The 16706-nt window shown below is 44.3% G+C and overlaps 1 protein-coding gene across 2 annotated transcripts in view; it reads right to left on the bottom strand.

The window, feature by feature from the left end:
• Positions 1 to 16706, bottom strand: part of CREB3L2 (cAMP responsive element binding protein 3 like 2) — a 74197-nt gene that overhangs the window by 12858 nt on the left and 44633 nt on the right. Inside the window, exons 3-7 of one of the 2 annotated variants that reach the window (XM_035343107.1) lie at positions 6599 to 6765; positions 4877 to 4964; positions 2897 to 3078; positions 2112 to 2258; positions 355 to 413 (exon numbers count right to left, since the gene is read on the bottom strand). In XM_035343107.1, coding sequence (XP_035198998.1) covers positions 355 to 413; positions 2112 to 2258; positions 2897 to 3078; positions 4877 to 4964; positions 6599 to 6765 — 643 coding nt within the window. The remainder of the gene's footprint in view (positions 1 to 354; positions 414 to 2111; positions 2259 to 2896; positions 3079 to 4876; positions 4965 to 6598; positions 6766 to 16706) is intronic. The other variant, XM_035343118.1, reaches the window with a different exon arrangement.

The following is a 16706-nucleotide window of genomic DNA, read 5'->3' as shown; positions in this document are numbered from 1 at the left end:
GCTAGAGGACAGAATATATTCGTTCTGACCCTACCTTTCCCTGGACACTGCCCACCCACTAGACCAACACAGTTACACAAGAGAAAGGCTGGTAGTAGATGGGTCTTGCCTTATTTGAGGTTTAAGGTCTTTGGCAGCACGTTACCTAAGCATTGGAGATAGACACAGTTATGCACGGAGCATCTCAGCACATGTACCACAGAAGCCAGAAGAAGGGCCTTTTCTCAGTCACAACCACGAGATGGCAGCTGGCACTTTGTGCACGAAACAGTCCCAGCATCAACAGCTGGATCCCTTCCCATTGCAGGAACCAGTGCTATTGGAACGTTTGAAACAGGAAGGAGGCTGGCTTACTTTTTTTCCAGACTGTCCATGTATTCTTTCTTTTTTCTTCTACTTTCCTGGGCAGAGATCTAAGGAAAAGGGAAGAAAAACACCAAATATTTGCAAAGAAAAAAAGCAGCAGAGATGAATTAATAAACTGGTAAAGAGCCCTGACATTATTTGATTCAAGCCTCAGTACTGTTCTCATCCCTATTCCTGGCAAGCAAAGCACTGACTTGGTCTCTTTCCACATCCTGAAGCAAGACTGCTCCCTCTCAGTAGTAGGAAAAAGATCACTCTGCTCTTACAGAACTATCCTTAAAAAGCAGATCCGATTCATCTAAAGAGAATATCCTAGGTCAAATGCTAAAAGATGATGCCAGGAGAAAATCCTGCAACTGGGAGAGGAAAAACCCATGCATAGATTAGAGATCAGCTTTGCAGAAGAAACGACTTGGGAAATCCTCATGGACAACCAGACAAATATAAGTCAACAGTGTGCCCCCCAAACAAAAAATGCCAACCAGGGCCAGGGCTATGTTAGCACGACTGTAGCCAGCAGGTCAAGGGAAGTGCCTCTTCCCCTCTATTCAGCATCCGCAAGACCACAGCTGAGAACCATGTGAAGTCTGGGGCTCTGAAATAAATACTTTGGGTATATTGAAGCAAGTCCAGAGGATGGCCACAGCTGTAACAAGTATGCTGGAGCACATGGCATACCAGCAAACGCAAAGAAATCTGGATTTGTTCAGATTTAAGAAGATAAGGAGAGAATCCTATTGCTAAAACAAAGATGAATTGAGTCCTCTCAGGTGTATATAAAAATGACAAGAGCACTGAGTACAAGTTACAACAAGGGAAATTCCAATTAGACATAAAGCTTTTATTTTATTATTTTTAACCAGAAAAAGAGCCTAATATGGTAACAGGTTGCCCAGAGAGAGGCTGAGGACACATCACTCAGACAATAAAATGTGACTGGACAACCCACTTAGTAACTTGACCTAAGCTGACTGCCTTCACAACAAGGAGTTGGACCAAAGGACCTCCAACGATCCCGTCCAATACAAATGAGTAATTATATGAAGGTGGTACATAAAATGCATAAGGAAATTTTAAACATTTTTGAAAAATCATATTAGACCAAATTTCAGTTTATTGTGGGCAAATTTACACGTGTCTGCCAAACCAGTAACAGAATGCATTAACCTTCAAAGATGTGCTAATATCATCTAGAACAAGAAAATTTGCCAGGTCTGAAAAAAAAAAAAAAAAGCTTTCCTCCCCATCACTAGCTCTTTGCCATCTTGGGAGAAAGAGAAGACTTGCAAGGCATTTCACAGCCTTGATATCAACCATTCATCTAAAGGTCATGGAATTCAGTGATCAAAAGACTAGAATGCTGAAATACACAGTCAGACTTTAAAACGTGAAATGGTGGAAAAGAACACCTTCATCACCATGGAAAGGACACGGAGGTCTTTGCCTACCCATAAGAAAAAGATTGTACTGTTTTTAAAATGGAGTCAGGCAACAGCAACTTGATACTCTAAATACTAAATACTCCATTGTTCATGTGTTCAGGTAAATACCTAGACAGAGAGGCACTGTCACAGTGGCAGACAATTTGATGGATGTGTTAAGAACAAAGAAAAATACTTTGTTAAAAGACATCTTACAGCATTCAACGGTACTACAGACCATTGCTACTGAAATGTTGCAAAAAAAATTAATGAAGGATGAGTAGGTATGAACCAAGCAAAATCACTAAACAAACATTTATTTACCTTGTTCTTTATTTTTCTGCGGATTTTCTTCAGCACTTTCTCCTCTGCCTTTGTCAGGGGCAGTTTAGTAGGGATTGGGTACCCCTCTGCTATCAGTGTCCTCTTCTCCTCCTCTGTCAGGATGAGCGGGCCAGTCCCCTGCAATTTCTGCAAGTGTCACAGAAATGAAATAACACCACAGTAGGAGCATGCATCCCTAGAGAAGGGGTGTTAGGGAACAGAGCGAGTCAGCAGCTCTCCCACTTCAGAGAGGACTCTGTCTACCAAGCCAGCAGTTTCTTGCAATTGGGAGTGAATGGAAGGGGAAGACCTTTTAGATAGCTTCCATTCAGAGACTGAACCTTTGGGGCAGGATTGCCTCTAAACAGTTGCTTTCAGCCCATCTTTGAGGCCAACAGTAAAACTCCCCTTGGCTCAAATGGAGAAAGAGACAAATGAGAAGCACTGCTGAAAATCCCTCCCTAAAAATTACCGCTTGATTTCCAAGACATAGCAACAAGAGGACAGATGCAGATCTACCAGTGACAAGTTAACTCAGCAGAGCTGGGTGCTAATGTGAAACACAACCCATGATGGGAGAAATCTCCGAATACTGCTCAACCCTGCCTCAAGTCAGAGGAGAGGCACACACCATTCCCTGTGGGAACAGGGTGGACAAGAGAGCAAGAATTGCTGGATATGCAATTTTGACCAGAGATGGGTGCATCCAAAGAACAACAGAAATTAGTAAATGTATGGCAAAAACAGTAATTTAAAAAAATCTAGAAAAATTGAGCCCAACTTACATGTGGTGCAGTCAGAAGAGGGGAATTGGAAAGCGCTGAACCTGTGCGCGATGTGACTTTAGCCGTGGCTTGCAGCTGGATCGGGCTTGAAGGAGGGAGCGACCTAGCTGGGCTCTGACCTCCTTCAGAGTCACTGCCATGACTGCTGGGAGGGGTTGGAGGCAAATGCAGGGGGTCGACTGCTGAATGGCAAGAGAGAAATACAATGTAAGATTTGGAGGTGCTAACGTAAACTTGCACTAGAGCCACTGCCATCACCACCACCACCAGTTTTCCAGGGCTAGGACTGTCTGCTAAAAGATGGGTCAAGCAAAAGAGGAAAATTGGAAAACTTTCAGAGCATGCAGGTCTCCAAAGGAGGCAAGAAACACAGCAGCTGTGTTTAGGTTCAACAGACAAAGCAGGGCTCTGCTCATCTGCTCCAATCATTTCTACCTATCCTTCAGCTTCTCCAAATGCCTTGAGATTTAAGTATAAACCTCCAGTACAAGTACACTACTTGGGAAACCACATTAGCAGACAGGGCTCTGAGCCAGTGCATCGTCTTTCCAAAAACAACAGCCTTTCCCAACCTTGCTATGGATTTAACAAATTGCCAGTATTTTTCAAGAGAAGATAACATGCCCAAGATGTTACATCAACAGTAAGAAAAGAAATATTTTAGCCCCTAATGATCTAGTTTGGCACAACTGGCAGGTAGTAACAACCTTGTGGCAGTGAAGGCTTTGCCATACTGATGGAGCAGGAAAAGCATAGGTAGCCACCGCAGGAACCTCTTTCACTTTGTGTTATCCAGAGCCATAAGCAAACTTCTACTGTACTTGCAGCCAACAGCACTTGTGCTGCAACTGGCAAGCAAAGTGCTGCTTATGACCAAATGGGGTCTGGACCAAGAGAAACGGTGCAGTCTCACCTACTCAGATTACATGGACAACGTAGTTATGGCTCTTTTGGATGTCCACTAACTCATTTTTCCCGAGATAAATTTAAAGTAATCACAACTGGGAGTAGGAAGATACAGAGTTCCATTTTCCACCTTCCACTTCTTTTACGCTTTGCAAATTTGAGTTGAGAAGATCAAATGGGTGGTGGGGGAGGAAGGAACAAAAAGAGTAACAAAAAGTTACTACACATTAGTTTCTTTTGGCTAGCATCTTAACTCTGGTTGCCAGATGTACACTTGTAAAACACTAATGCCCTTAATCTCACAAATTGAGCAATCCCATCTATATTTCGGGTTAAGATACAGCCTTTTTTTCCATCTGCTAAGTCAATTGCCTCTCTTCCTAGCGCAGATCTACCTGTCTACATAAAAGAATTTACTAACAGAACACCAAGTGTTCCTAACTGAGATACAGTGATCTTCTTAAATTTCAGTCAAAATATTTGGCTCTTTCAAACTTTTTCCAGGTTAATAGGTTATATGCCACAAATCCATGTTTTACATTTGAGGCAGGGATCATCACTCCTTCCCCCTCATTTATATAGTTCAAAGGGACCATGGTGGTTCTTAAACCTGAACTGCAACAAATATGCTAAAACCAGATGCACTTAACTTAATTTCATATACACTCTCTTCCTTGCTTTTGCAGCAGAGGTCAAAGAGGTTAAAACCAGCCAAGTTTCCACTTGTGCTCTTCATATTTTCTATGCCTCAGTTAAGTTCCCTCAAGCTGATTTCTCTCCTAACCTAAATAATCCCGTACTTTAAGGATTCAAGCTCCCTTCAGCAACTGCATAATTGTTAGGTTGTTAGAGACAAAATAGAGATCATTTTCAGACAAAAACAGAAAAAGAACATATAAATGGGTCAGAAAAGCTGGCTTTTTAACAGCCTGAGTCAAATCCCTAGAAGGCAACAGCTTCATCCTAAAGTTTAACACGGCAAACAAGGAAGCCAAATATTTAATCAGGGTAAAGTACATTCATCGCACATTCTGGTCATCTCCCTTGCATGTGTTGGGTTGGTAATTAACAGACCTTCCTTAGAGGAGAGATTCAGAAACTGATCCACTTCATGGGGCTCCAATTTAATCTCTGGAAGCACTTTCTGGCTCAGTGGTTTCATCTAGAAAAGAGAAATTAACAGCATGAAAACCCAAAGCACACTTCTCAAGGTCTTTATAGAAGGATACAAAGATGATTTCTCCATAAATGGAGAGATTTCCCTCTCCTACTCTGCTACAGGCAAAGCCTGAACTGCTTCACACAGTTTTGCTAAGCCAGGCTACAGAGAACGCTGCCCTGACTAGTCCTGCTCTGGCTTTTCTTATTACTATATTTAGCTAAATAAAAGATTACGCCTCAGAGATGACATTTCAGACTGAAAGCTAGCAGGCAACCCACTCAAATTACTTCTCTTAGCAACAGAGCTGCCGCTAGGATTTGCCGGACTGCACAGCCAGCTTGAGCACAGACAGAAACGCTCCTGGCAGAGGGTGAGAGCCTGTTCAAGGCCATTGTCACCTGCGAGCGAGATCCAGGTGTCACTCACTGAGCCCTGGATTGTCAGACCCAGCTTCATTTCATGGTTAGGAGGAGAATGAACAGAGACAGCCATGGCCAACAGACATTTGGAGGACATCTGACTTGCCCTGTTGACAGGGCTGGTTCACAAGGCTGCCAAGCTCCTGGCCAGTCTGCCTGAATGCTACATCCCCAGGCTTGAGGAAGTCAGTCTGGCACGCCAGCATGCTCAGTGTGGCCAGAATCTCTCTGAATAACCTGTGTAACTAATCCATGTAATGGTAATGACCCACCAGTTAGTCCCAAGATGCTCTTTGTAGTATCAGCACCCCGAGCTACAACAAGGCTATCTATGTACTGGGGACAGTACATGCAGGCTACAGGAGGACTATGGGAAAGTTCTGTTTCAGTTTTCCCAGTTTCTCATGAAACAATTTCTGTTGCACATATTTCTGACCCACATCCAAGTGGGAATGTTTATTTTCAACATTTTCTAGCTCCAGATGGACTGGGCTGCCATCACACCCTGGAGAACAAGAACTGTCACAGTACTTTCTCCACTGATGGGGAGCTCTGGTGAGCCATCAGCTGCTGCAGTTCATTCTCCTAAACAGCCAAACTAAGCCCTTGTGAATGCCCACTGGCTGCTCCAGCCGTGGTCAGAAAGGGATCACAAATGCCTTACTGGGAAGGTTGGAGTGAAAGCAGCAGCACCTCAAAACATCAAAGCTTGGCGGGCCTGGCAAAAGTGACTTTGTAGGCGAAAGGGAAAACGCTCCAGCTATGTCAAATGAGTCTCACCCTGATGAAGGGAAGGTGCAGCACTAAAGCAAGTCATTTAGACTTGCTTGAAAGAGCTAAATGCTTATAAAGCAAGACATTTAGCTTGTCAGACTCTATAGGGCAAATGGGTTAGTCACTTTAGGTGGGACTGGCTCTTAAGAGGTCGTTTAAATATTTTTTAAAAAGCATCAGCCCCAGGCTTTTGCATGGTCTAGCATAGAAGAGAAAGCTGTGCATCCAATCATTAAGACCTGAAGATGCAGATACGAGTTTCGAAGCACAAACTCTTACAGCAGTAGTGGGACACCAGCAAGCATTAGGAAACATTAAAGCTGACTGCAGCGCACCCTGGATTGACACCTTTGGCACAAAGTGAGGCCACACCAGCACGTAGCATCCTAGGAGAATCTGTACCTAATTGCACAAAGAGGAGAAGAGAAAGTCTGCAAGTACCAGGGCATCAGCCTGCAGCTCGGCTTGCTCCCCCTCCAGCGAGGTGGCCGTGACAGTGAGACTGACGGAGGGAGTAAGGCCTGACGTCTCGCACAACGCTGGCTCAGTCTTTATTGCTGCTGGAGTCAGCTCGGTACCCAGACACCATTCCTCATTTTCCAGGTCACCTGCCAGGGAAGGAAATTGGACACCACATGTTTAGGTCAGAGACAGAGAGACTACAAACGAAAATAATGTCATCCCTCCTCCAGAGAAGGGAAACAAACACAGAAGGCATTTCAGTCCATCAGCAACACTCTGCCCTTACTATTCGGCTCCCAGTCAATGCAGACAACTGTTTGGAGGCTGTAACCTAATCTTCGCCCCAGGATACAGAGAGGAGCAGTGAGGAAAGACACAGAGCACTAATCACTGCACACTGCTGAAAGCTGCTAACACTCAGCAGAGCAAGACTAAACAAGCCTTCGGGCAGAGCAGCCAGGGAGCCACGTCCTACACACGCTAATGCCTGTTGACTCAGTTGTATTCCTCCTTGCAGAGGTAGTGCTTAGCCAGCCCTCTGCTCCTCTCGCTGCCTGCAGTCACCACATACCTGGAGTGGTGGCATTACACTTGTAAGAATAAAGGATTTTACACTCTCTCAACTTTCTCAAAGGTTTTTCCCCAATGACTCATTTAGTTAGTATAAAAGAAGGCAGTGGCTTTGATGATTTCACAGGAGCACCAGTGGCATGGGGATCACACTAATTTCCTCCCCAGAGCACCTGGGGGACACAGCACTGGATGCATATTTTGATGGGCAGCAATGAAACTTGTGCCATATGTTGGCAGAACTGGCCCCAGCCCCACTTACTGCAAGCTCACTGATCAGCAGAAAGCCACACGACCCTTCACCGAATAAAGCTGAACAGTTTGTCTTGCATTATCAAGAACTGGAAGAAGGTTGGTCTGGGAAGTCGCTAGCTCCGTTTCCATTCATGGGGTAGCGACTGGGAGGGAAGATGTTTGGCTTCCAGAAACAGGATTTATTTTCCTGGGTTTAAAGTACGACAGAGGATCAAGAATTCAGGACTCAATCTTTAAAGCAATTTCCCACAGCCATTAACATCCTTATTAAAAAAAGAAAAGGTAGATGTATTTTTGGCAGTAGCAATTCTACCTTTAAAAAATCCCATTCCTACTGCTGGAGTTCAGTTGCATATGGTGGTCCTTCCTCCTGCAGCAGATTACCCCAGCCCTCTGTACTGCACCCCAGCAGCATACAGCGCGGTCCTCTGCCACAACTCGTCAGCAGCTGTGCGAGGCACGTCCATAAATCAAGCAGTTGGAACCCAAGGCCAAACATACGGAAAGGAAAAGGCTGTTGATTTTCCTTTCAGAGCGCTCTCCTGCCTTCATACGCTGTATTTATGGCATGTATGGAATTAAAGCAAACGCACAAAGAGGAGTGCAGTCAGTACCCAGCAACACAGCTTCACATTAACTGGACACCACACCAGCACGGTGGGAGTCAGCCAGGGGGCTGTGGCCACGCCACCAACAGCCTGCGAGGCTGATACAAGACCTCTACACATCTCGGCGGACCACGCTGGTGAGATGTCACCAGAGTTCAGCTGCAGGTGGGTAACAGAAATAAGAGCAGTCTTACAGCCTCCGTGTTTGCCTGCCTCTGCCGCTAGGACCACACAGACGGGCGGCACGCAGGCGCTGAGCGACTGCAGGATGGGAGAGGTACGCACAGCGCCAGGGCTGGTCCTTGCTTTGTGGTGGGACCCAGCCTCCGCCGCTGGCAGGGAAAGGGGTAATCTGAGTGAAGGCACACCGAGGGATTAAAAATGAAAACACGTATCCTGTAATCAGACGCTCCAGAACTGCCAGCCCAGCTCTGCCAAGGGGAGTAGCTGTACAGCAAGGGCTAAGCACCGTATTTAAGTTGTTAAAGGCTTACTCCCGAAGCATTCCGGGAAACGCAGAATTATAAAAATAGAAGTATTTACGACAAAAAAAAAAAAAAAAAAAAAAAAAAGAGGCAGCATTGTCTAAATATTAACTCAGGAGAGAGGACGTTGCTCTCTTTCCACCTTCCCTCCTGCACCTCCCTACTTACACACACAAAAACGCCATTCCCTCTCTGTCAATTGCAACGAAATATTCGGTGGACTCCGCCTTGATTGGTGTGTGTAGATCATTCAGATAAGAGTTTTAAAGGGGTAAGTTTGCTTGAAAATCCAGAATCCCTTGGCAAATGCAGCTTTCGGATGTTTATTTGGATAACTTCTGCCAAAGCCTTCCCATCACGGTACTGCGTGGAGGCTCTGCTTGCTGCCTGTCTCACCTCGGGGTCGAGCCGTACTGTGGCAGTGCCCGCAGCGTCTGTAAGCTTCCTCAGCCTCCCTTTGGGAGGGCAGGCTACTTTTAAATTACAGTTGTCAGTGAACCAAGTAATTAGCCCTGAACTTTGTGAGATTTCCATCATGCACATCGAAAAGAAGTCTAGCCATGGGTGCCCAGCAAAACAGAGCACGTCCTCTAAGGCTGCGGGTTTTGATGTTTATCACCTCTTATCCCCCGGCTCATCACTAGGGCTCAGCTGCTGTAAGGCACCAAGACACGCTGGCCTTCAGCCTGCCTCTGTCCTCCCTGGAACCTGACTGTGCCGACAAACCTGACGTCCCTGCCACTGCCACTTAGCTCCGCACTACCTGCTCCGAGTTATTCGAGGCACTGAAGCCAGTCTAACCAGTTCACAGGGTTACAGATGGTTTTCAGAGACAGCAACACAGCGCATTTAACACTGAGATAACTTTGAAGGACTGCATTTAACTCTTCTTTGAGGTTGCCTTTTAGGCATGCATGGTGATAGCTGTCATTCCCGATGAACCCTCTGAAAACCAGTGATGGAGCAGCACACTGGTTGAATCCCACCTCAACACTCCCCTCTCCCAGCTTTTTCCAAGCCCCTGCTACACAGTCACCATCTTGGTCACCAATGAATCACTTTCTTCTGATGTCTTCCAGCTCCTGAAGTCGCCGGTGATCTCTCCTTCAAGGCAGGAGAGCTGCGAGGACATTTCTCCCTCTCCTTTCTCCCCTTTCTGAGCACAGTAGTGACACTACCTGAAAATCATTATTAGTTTATTTTTATTCTTCTAACAACCCCTAAGAGCTTTAGTCTACTCTGCCAAGCCCTGCACTAGCAGAACAAGGAGCCCTTGCCTCCAACTCCTAGAGAATACTGCACAAAACAGGATACATTTAGGCACACGGGAAAAATTGACCAGACTACACGATGCTGGTCATATTGAAAGGCATGGCACAGCCTTCATGACAACATTATTTCTGATGGAGGGGTCTGAAGAACCATGACAGAAGGTTTATGGGACGATGGGAACAAGCAAGGAGGTGCCCATGAAATCTTGAAATGAAATACGCACTGAAGGAGAAAGGTGGCATCTTCTCCAAACCAAACGAGACATTGTTGTAAGAGTAGACGACTGGAGTCGCAGTTGAAGGTGAGCATTCATCTTTACATCTGTCATGATCTAGGAGGCACACATGAACTATTGAGACAGAGTCCAAAACAACAGGCTGAGAAAATGCCCATGGTGACTGTGCTGTGGATGGATACGGACAGAACAGCACTGCATTGCCAAGATGAGAAAAAATAACACTGCAAACCACTCAATAATAAGAAAAGAAAGCCTGAACGAGGTATTTAGCTATCCAAATGACTAAGGAAAATCCATATCCTAAAGCTGGTCACTTTGGCTGTTAAAGATCTCTTCTCAGCCTTCAAAACCCTGACACCAACGTTCACTGCTGAGCAAATGATCCTGACTGCTAGGACCCCCTTGCCCAGATGAAATTTCCTGTGAACTTCACAGCTCTGTCATGCAGTGACTCTCTAGATGAGAAGCGTTCCCCTTCACCTAGTTTTTCAGTAAGTCCATGGATGCCAGGCCTTTTGGCTTAAGCTATCCATATACTTTGCAAAATCTCAGCTAAAGATCCTACATGCAATGCACTAGCACTGTTAAATTGCACATACAGAGTATGTAAACTGAACATTACAGTTGCAAAGCACCCTGGTATTCAGAAATACCTATGAAGGTTTATATCAGTGTGCTTTTACATATTATATAAATCTAAAAATAGCAGTGTTCCCAATGTGATCAAAAACTTTCTCTGTAGCACCTGAACCTTACCCAACACACAGAGTGCACAGCACTCCCTTAACACCAAATACATTTCAAATTCTGTTCCTACAGAGTTGTTTAATTCCCTCCAAGGGAACAATCAAAATGCTTCACCAACTGGAATTAATTTCCACAGAGGTTCTGAAAATTCAAGTGAGCCATGGAGAGATTAAGGCCAAAAAGTATCTATTAATTTAAAATGACCAACTGGAGACAACTGAAATTTGATTTTTAAGATGATTTAGCACTGTTATTGTACTTTATCAAAACAGTATGCATTGAGTTCAGGTGCAGCTGTGAGCATCTAGCACTTCTGCATGTTAACCCTCCATTTCAAATCAAGTATCCAGAAAAACAATTCACCACAGTACCCGAGAGTTTGTGACATGCATCTAAGATCTCCCACGTCCAAGACCAAAATTACATTTCTTTAGAAAGCTTTGGTAATTCAGCTGCCTCACTTTTCCTGCAGGCTCTTGTTTAGCATGCATCTTCTACCTTCTTTAAAAAAAAAAAAAAAAAGGCAACAAAACAAGGAAGAAAGGAAGAAGCCTTACAAAGCAGCAAAGCAAGTTCAGTCAGTGTACTGAACAAAATTCTCACTGTTAAGAACAGCTTTAAATATGGACTTTTCCAGCTGAACTTATCATGTGTCCTGCTTGGTCCCAGGTACAACAATAATGTGTTGTAAGAACTGGTATATACAATAGCACAGAAAAAGCTCAAAATGAGATGCAGTTCCCTCTCTATTGTATGTTTAACTACTGCACACGGTGTACATTTACTCAAACTGTCCAAGTAGCAAGCAAACCCTTTCTGTCCTCCACCTTTAGTTTAGAGCCCCTAATCCTGCCCCAGGTTCAATCATCCGCAGTTAAGATGAACGGTGCTAGTAGGACCTACCCAACATACTACAAGTGGACTTTCCCTTTTTCCTTTCCTTGCTCCAGATCCTTACACCCAAAAGGGAAAAGATCATTGAACATCTTGCTCAGTGCAAGCTTAAGATCTTTAAAACCCATTATGAAGATTTAGTCACGCCGAAGTGCTTGGCTTTTGGCACACAACACACCCAAATACTTAATTTCTCTCTATGCTGCCCACCCCAGACATTACAATGGTAATTTTCAACAAAGATGGAGTTCATTGCTCCTCTAAGTATCACAGCTGTAGCAGTAATCAGTACATGTGAAAAACATACACAACTAAAAAGGGCTGTGTTTAAGCAGCAACCAAAATACCACCTCTACAGATTCCTAACTTTGTCCTTTCAGCTGCCAATACTTCCTGTGAAGAGTCCTGGAACTAGAGGGGGAAGGAAAACAAAATAAAGCAACCCACGTGCTTTGCTATAAGATGTTTATCAGGTCCCATTTCTATGAGAATCAGTCAAAACTCTTCCACGGAGCTCTCAGGTAGCTGCCAGCTGCTGAAGTAAGAAGCCAGGAAGCTACAGCAGTTAGGAGGCTGTGGGAACTTAGAGAAAAAGACAGAACTACTTTTGCTCCTAGATGTGCTTAAAAGGCTGTTACGAACCTATAAATGTCGGGATTAATATATATATTAATATATATATAATATATACTACTTCTGTATTCATTAAAAAACATGCACACACATACATAAGTACATTTATATATTTAGACATATTCTCTTAACAGCACCATGTGCCACTTTCTGGGATACTCTCATTTCTCTGATGGCCTACAACATTTTACTTCTTCCTTGGCTTTCCCTTTCCTTTTTTTTTAATTATTTATTTCTATCCAACATTATGCTTTGCTTTTTACATACAAATTCTTTAGTCTCACCCAGCATACCAACTCCTCTCCTCAGAAAATGTAAAGTCTTCTCCAATGTCAACTGAATTTCACCCTCCACAATAGATGTGCAAACAGAGCTTATGAAATAACTAAAAAGACTTCCCTTGCTCCTCACATTCAGCACTATTCATTGAAGAGTGTAACAGAGGCACTTTTTGCATGCATAGCCAAGTTGAATCGGGAACTTGCTCTGTATTTGAAATGAAATTAGAGATGCACTACACATTTCCACCCGTACCCACACAAGTGATGAGAATGCAAGCATTCAGCAAAACACCGTCATTTTCACATTTTTCCTGCAGTAAAAAGGCAGACAGCACCACTAGGCAAACTAAGCCACGTGAAGGATGTACAACAGAACCTAATCCTGATGGGCAAAAAAAAGAAACCCAACCGAAAAACAACGCATACCATGTCAGACTGTAACCACAAAGAAAAGATGCATGTGCTGCATCGTCATTTGAGACAAGCCTGCATGTAAGACACGTAGAAGCATCGAGGGTTATCCTTCTATGCATTAGCAGAGTGAAGAGACTGTCCTTGCCTTCTCAAAGTTCACTTTCCAAGGAAAAGACAAAATGGCTAGAGAGGGATGGAACAGGAAGCTTAAGGAGACAGCAACAGACCGCTCGTCCAAGTGCTTTGCACGTCTGTCAGAAGAGACAACTCGGGACAGGGTAACACAAGAAGATCCCTAATGACTCCAAGTGCTCCCCAGCTCCCATTTAAAAAATTCCCCTCTTCAGCTGCTTCATGGGTTTCAGCAAGAGGGCTCGAGTTTCCTCCTCTCAGTCCGTGACAGACCTCGCAGTGCCACCCAGCGCAGTGCTCGTCACACGTTAATAATCGGCGCTCGGTCAGAGCAGGAGCTACGCTCACACCAAAGGCCCGTGTGTGCCAAGCTGTGCTTCGGCCAAGCATCCAGCCCTCTGCCTGGACCCACCAGCAGCAGGATGACTGCTTCCTTGTCCTCCCCAGGCCAGGGCTCGTGTAACCCCTCAGCAGACACAAGCTCCCTTCACAGCACCTGAAGCACTCGAGTCCCTCCTCTCCTCAGCGAGGCGAGAGCCCGCAGCCACGACAAGCGCTTGCTTTGACAGCTTTACCAGGCAGCGGTCCCGAATAATGACACCGGGGCCCTTGAAATGGCCTCCACAAAGAAGATGCTGTTTGACTGCCAGACTTCTTAAAACACCAGGAAGGGGAAATTAAATAAAGGGGGAGCAATATAGAGCAAAATAAAGCAGCAGAGATACACAAATGTCGCAGAAGTGGCCTACTACCATCTAACGAAGGACTGCCAGCCGTACGTGCTCCTCCCCTCCAAGTGGCCCAGAAGTCACCCAAGCCCCTCACATTACTTGCAGCACCACCAAAGTTGTTAGGACAGAAACAGGGACACGTTGTTCCTCCCACACCTAAAGAAAGCAAGGTCAATACCCTCTTTTCCAGGGAGAACTTCATAGTTCTTAAACCAGAATCAGCTTCTCACATAAGCCCAGTCAGGAGGTATCTCAGGGTTACAGGCTTTGCTTCAACCACTCTCCAGGCTGAGACTGCACAAAAACACAGTTCTTGATGTTTTTATTTTGTTTACAGAGAGAAAAATGTTATTTTTATAGCATCACCCTTAACACATGGGAGCAAGATGCTGAAATAGGGGCAAGTTCTCTAACACCAGCCGCCGAGCCAATGTTCCGCAAATGGGCTTTTATTGCCTCTGCAGATTTGCTCATGCCTGACAAGAAACTGTCCTGAGAACCAAAAGCCACCATAAAAGAAGATAAATTCAGTCTTTCTAATCACTCCAATCCCTATCTAGGTTCTCCCGTCCCCTTTCTAGGCAAAATATGCTTTGCACTGTCAGGGAGGTCAGCAGAAAAAAAAAAAAAAAAAAAAAAAAAAAAAAAAAAAAAAGAATATTTGACGTACTGACAAGAGGCACAGACTAAGGTGGTGACTGGGTTTTACAACCTTAAAGCTTGACAGTGTAACATGCTATGAAAGATTATGATTTTTCTCCCCAGATATGTGAAAATTACCCATAGAAGCCCTGTGTTCAATTTAAACCGTTCTCTCTCGGCACTCTGAATTTTTCTCCCCACATGGATGCTCTGAAGGCACATCTGCATTAAGGCAGCAATCGGGCTTTGACGCACATGAAAAGGACTTAATGCTCACAGCAAATCACTAAGTGAGCATGAACTCCCAGTGCAACAGTACAGCTAAAAGAGAATGAGATCACTGGTTCCAGAAACAGCAGGACTGGAAGTGGGAGGAGTATTCCCCTAATATTCATCATTTGGGAAACTATTCCAGGGAAATCAGCTCCCACAGTCACTTTATACAGAGTTTTGAAAAGGAACTGCAAGTGTTCCTTTGTTTAGAAAGGAAATGCAAGAATAGCTCCGTGTCCAGAAGATACACCATATAGGGCAGCACCAAAGTGCAGTTCGTTTAAACTGTCTCCAAGCAGAAATCAAGAGGGAACTTAATCACAGCCTACAAACACCTGGGGAAAGAGGTTTCTGAGCACAGATGGTTCTGTACTCCAGCAGGGAAAAGGCCATAAAGAGATCTCATGTGGAACTGGAAGCTAAAGAGGGTCTGACTGCAAATACGGTTCTCAGTTATAACAGTAAGCATAAGTGAACACCAGAATGCCTACCTCTAAATCAAACCTAACATTTTTCAGACACACTGATGCAGAAGTAGAAGTTTTAGGCTTGATTCATCATTTACTATTGAGATTTTGGACCTCAGACATATAAAAGGTCAGAAGTATTTTCATCCTTTCGAACTGCAGATGCTGATAAAGCCCAATTGCGAGCTTTCCATACAAAAATCACTCAAATACGAGATATCATCACCAAACAGCTTCCTCCCCATAAGCAAATACACAAACAAAAAAAAAAATCCACACAGGGAAAAAAAAGTGAAAAAACAAGTGAAAATCAAGTTGCACTGGCATGTACTCATAAAAATTATCAGTATGGCTTTCACAGCATCTTTTCCAAACACAAATTAAATTCTTTAAAGAAAAGGGAACTGGACAAACCCAGCATAGAAGAAATTCCACTTCCATTGCTCATATCCCATGGATTTGGTATTGGGAGAAAAACAGACTGAAGTAGGACAATGCATATAGATATAGACTATATACATATAGCCTATTATACATGTAATAAATATATGAAATATCAGTTATACATATACTATATGTACACACACATCTATTAAGTACTTATATTCATATAAAATGTATGAAGACCACTCTCTCTGAGCCTAGAGCCCACGGGTACCTCCTATGCAAAAAGGTGGCGCACAACAGATGACTACATTGCAGACTATAGATAAGGAAGCATTGCCCTGTACAAAGTGCTGTCTGGGATGAGGGCTGGATTTGTCATTGCCAGGCTATTTGCACTGGAGAAGTGGGAGCCATGCACAGTGATTTTGTGGGTGTTTCTTTTTCTTCTGCAGACCATGTAGGGAGATTGAGTTGAAGCTTACAAGGAAATTTTGGCTTTAAAAGCACATTGCAGGAAAACATAACCTCAGCAATAAAAATTAAAAACGCAACAATACAGGTCATATTCTGGGGCCAGCCCCAGTTTTGGCGCAGGCAAGCATAGAATAGAAATGCACTATTTCTGCAGAAATCACTGTCAAACTTCTAGCCAAGGCAAGCTGCTTCAAATCCAAGTGCAACTTCAAAGCATTCCTGAGAAGGAAAGCATGAACAGGAGGGCAGGTGGGGACCAAGACAGGCCTCAGAAGCAGAGCCTCCAGGGGACTAGGAAAGGAAGGCACCCAGCCACCTGGCCCCCATCTGAGGAGAAAAAAACAAGCAAAGGACTAGTCAGCTGTTCACTCTCTCACCTCTGCAAGGCTCACCAAGTGAAAAACAAACAAAAAACCCAAATGCACCCATTGTTAGCCACTGCCTGATCACCGTAGCTTATCCCAGAGGATTAAAAGCCCCACACAGATGCTGCAGCTCCTGCCCTGTAGGTTTTCACCTCCTGACCTAACAAGTCCAAAAGAAGGGGCAGCTGCTGTCCCAAGGAGTTTGTCCCTACAGCAGAC

Source organism: Oxyura jamaicensis, chromosome 1, assembly GCF_011077185.1.
Source record: "Oxyura jamaicensis isolate SHBP4307 breed ruddy duck chromosome 1, BPBGC_Ojam_1.0, whole genome shotgun sequence".
Classification (NCBI taxonomy): Eukaryota; Metazoa; Chordata; class Aves; order Anseriformes; family Anatidae; genus Oxyura; species Oxyura jamaicensis.
The sequence above is the reverse complement of the archived record's forward strand: the minus strand, read 5'-3'. Positions and strand labels throughout refer to the sequence as shown.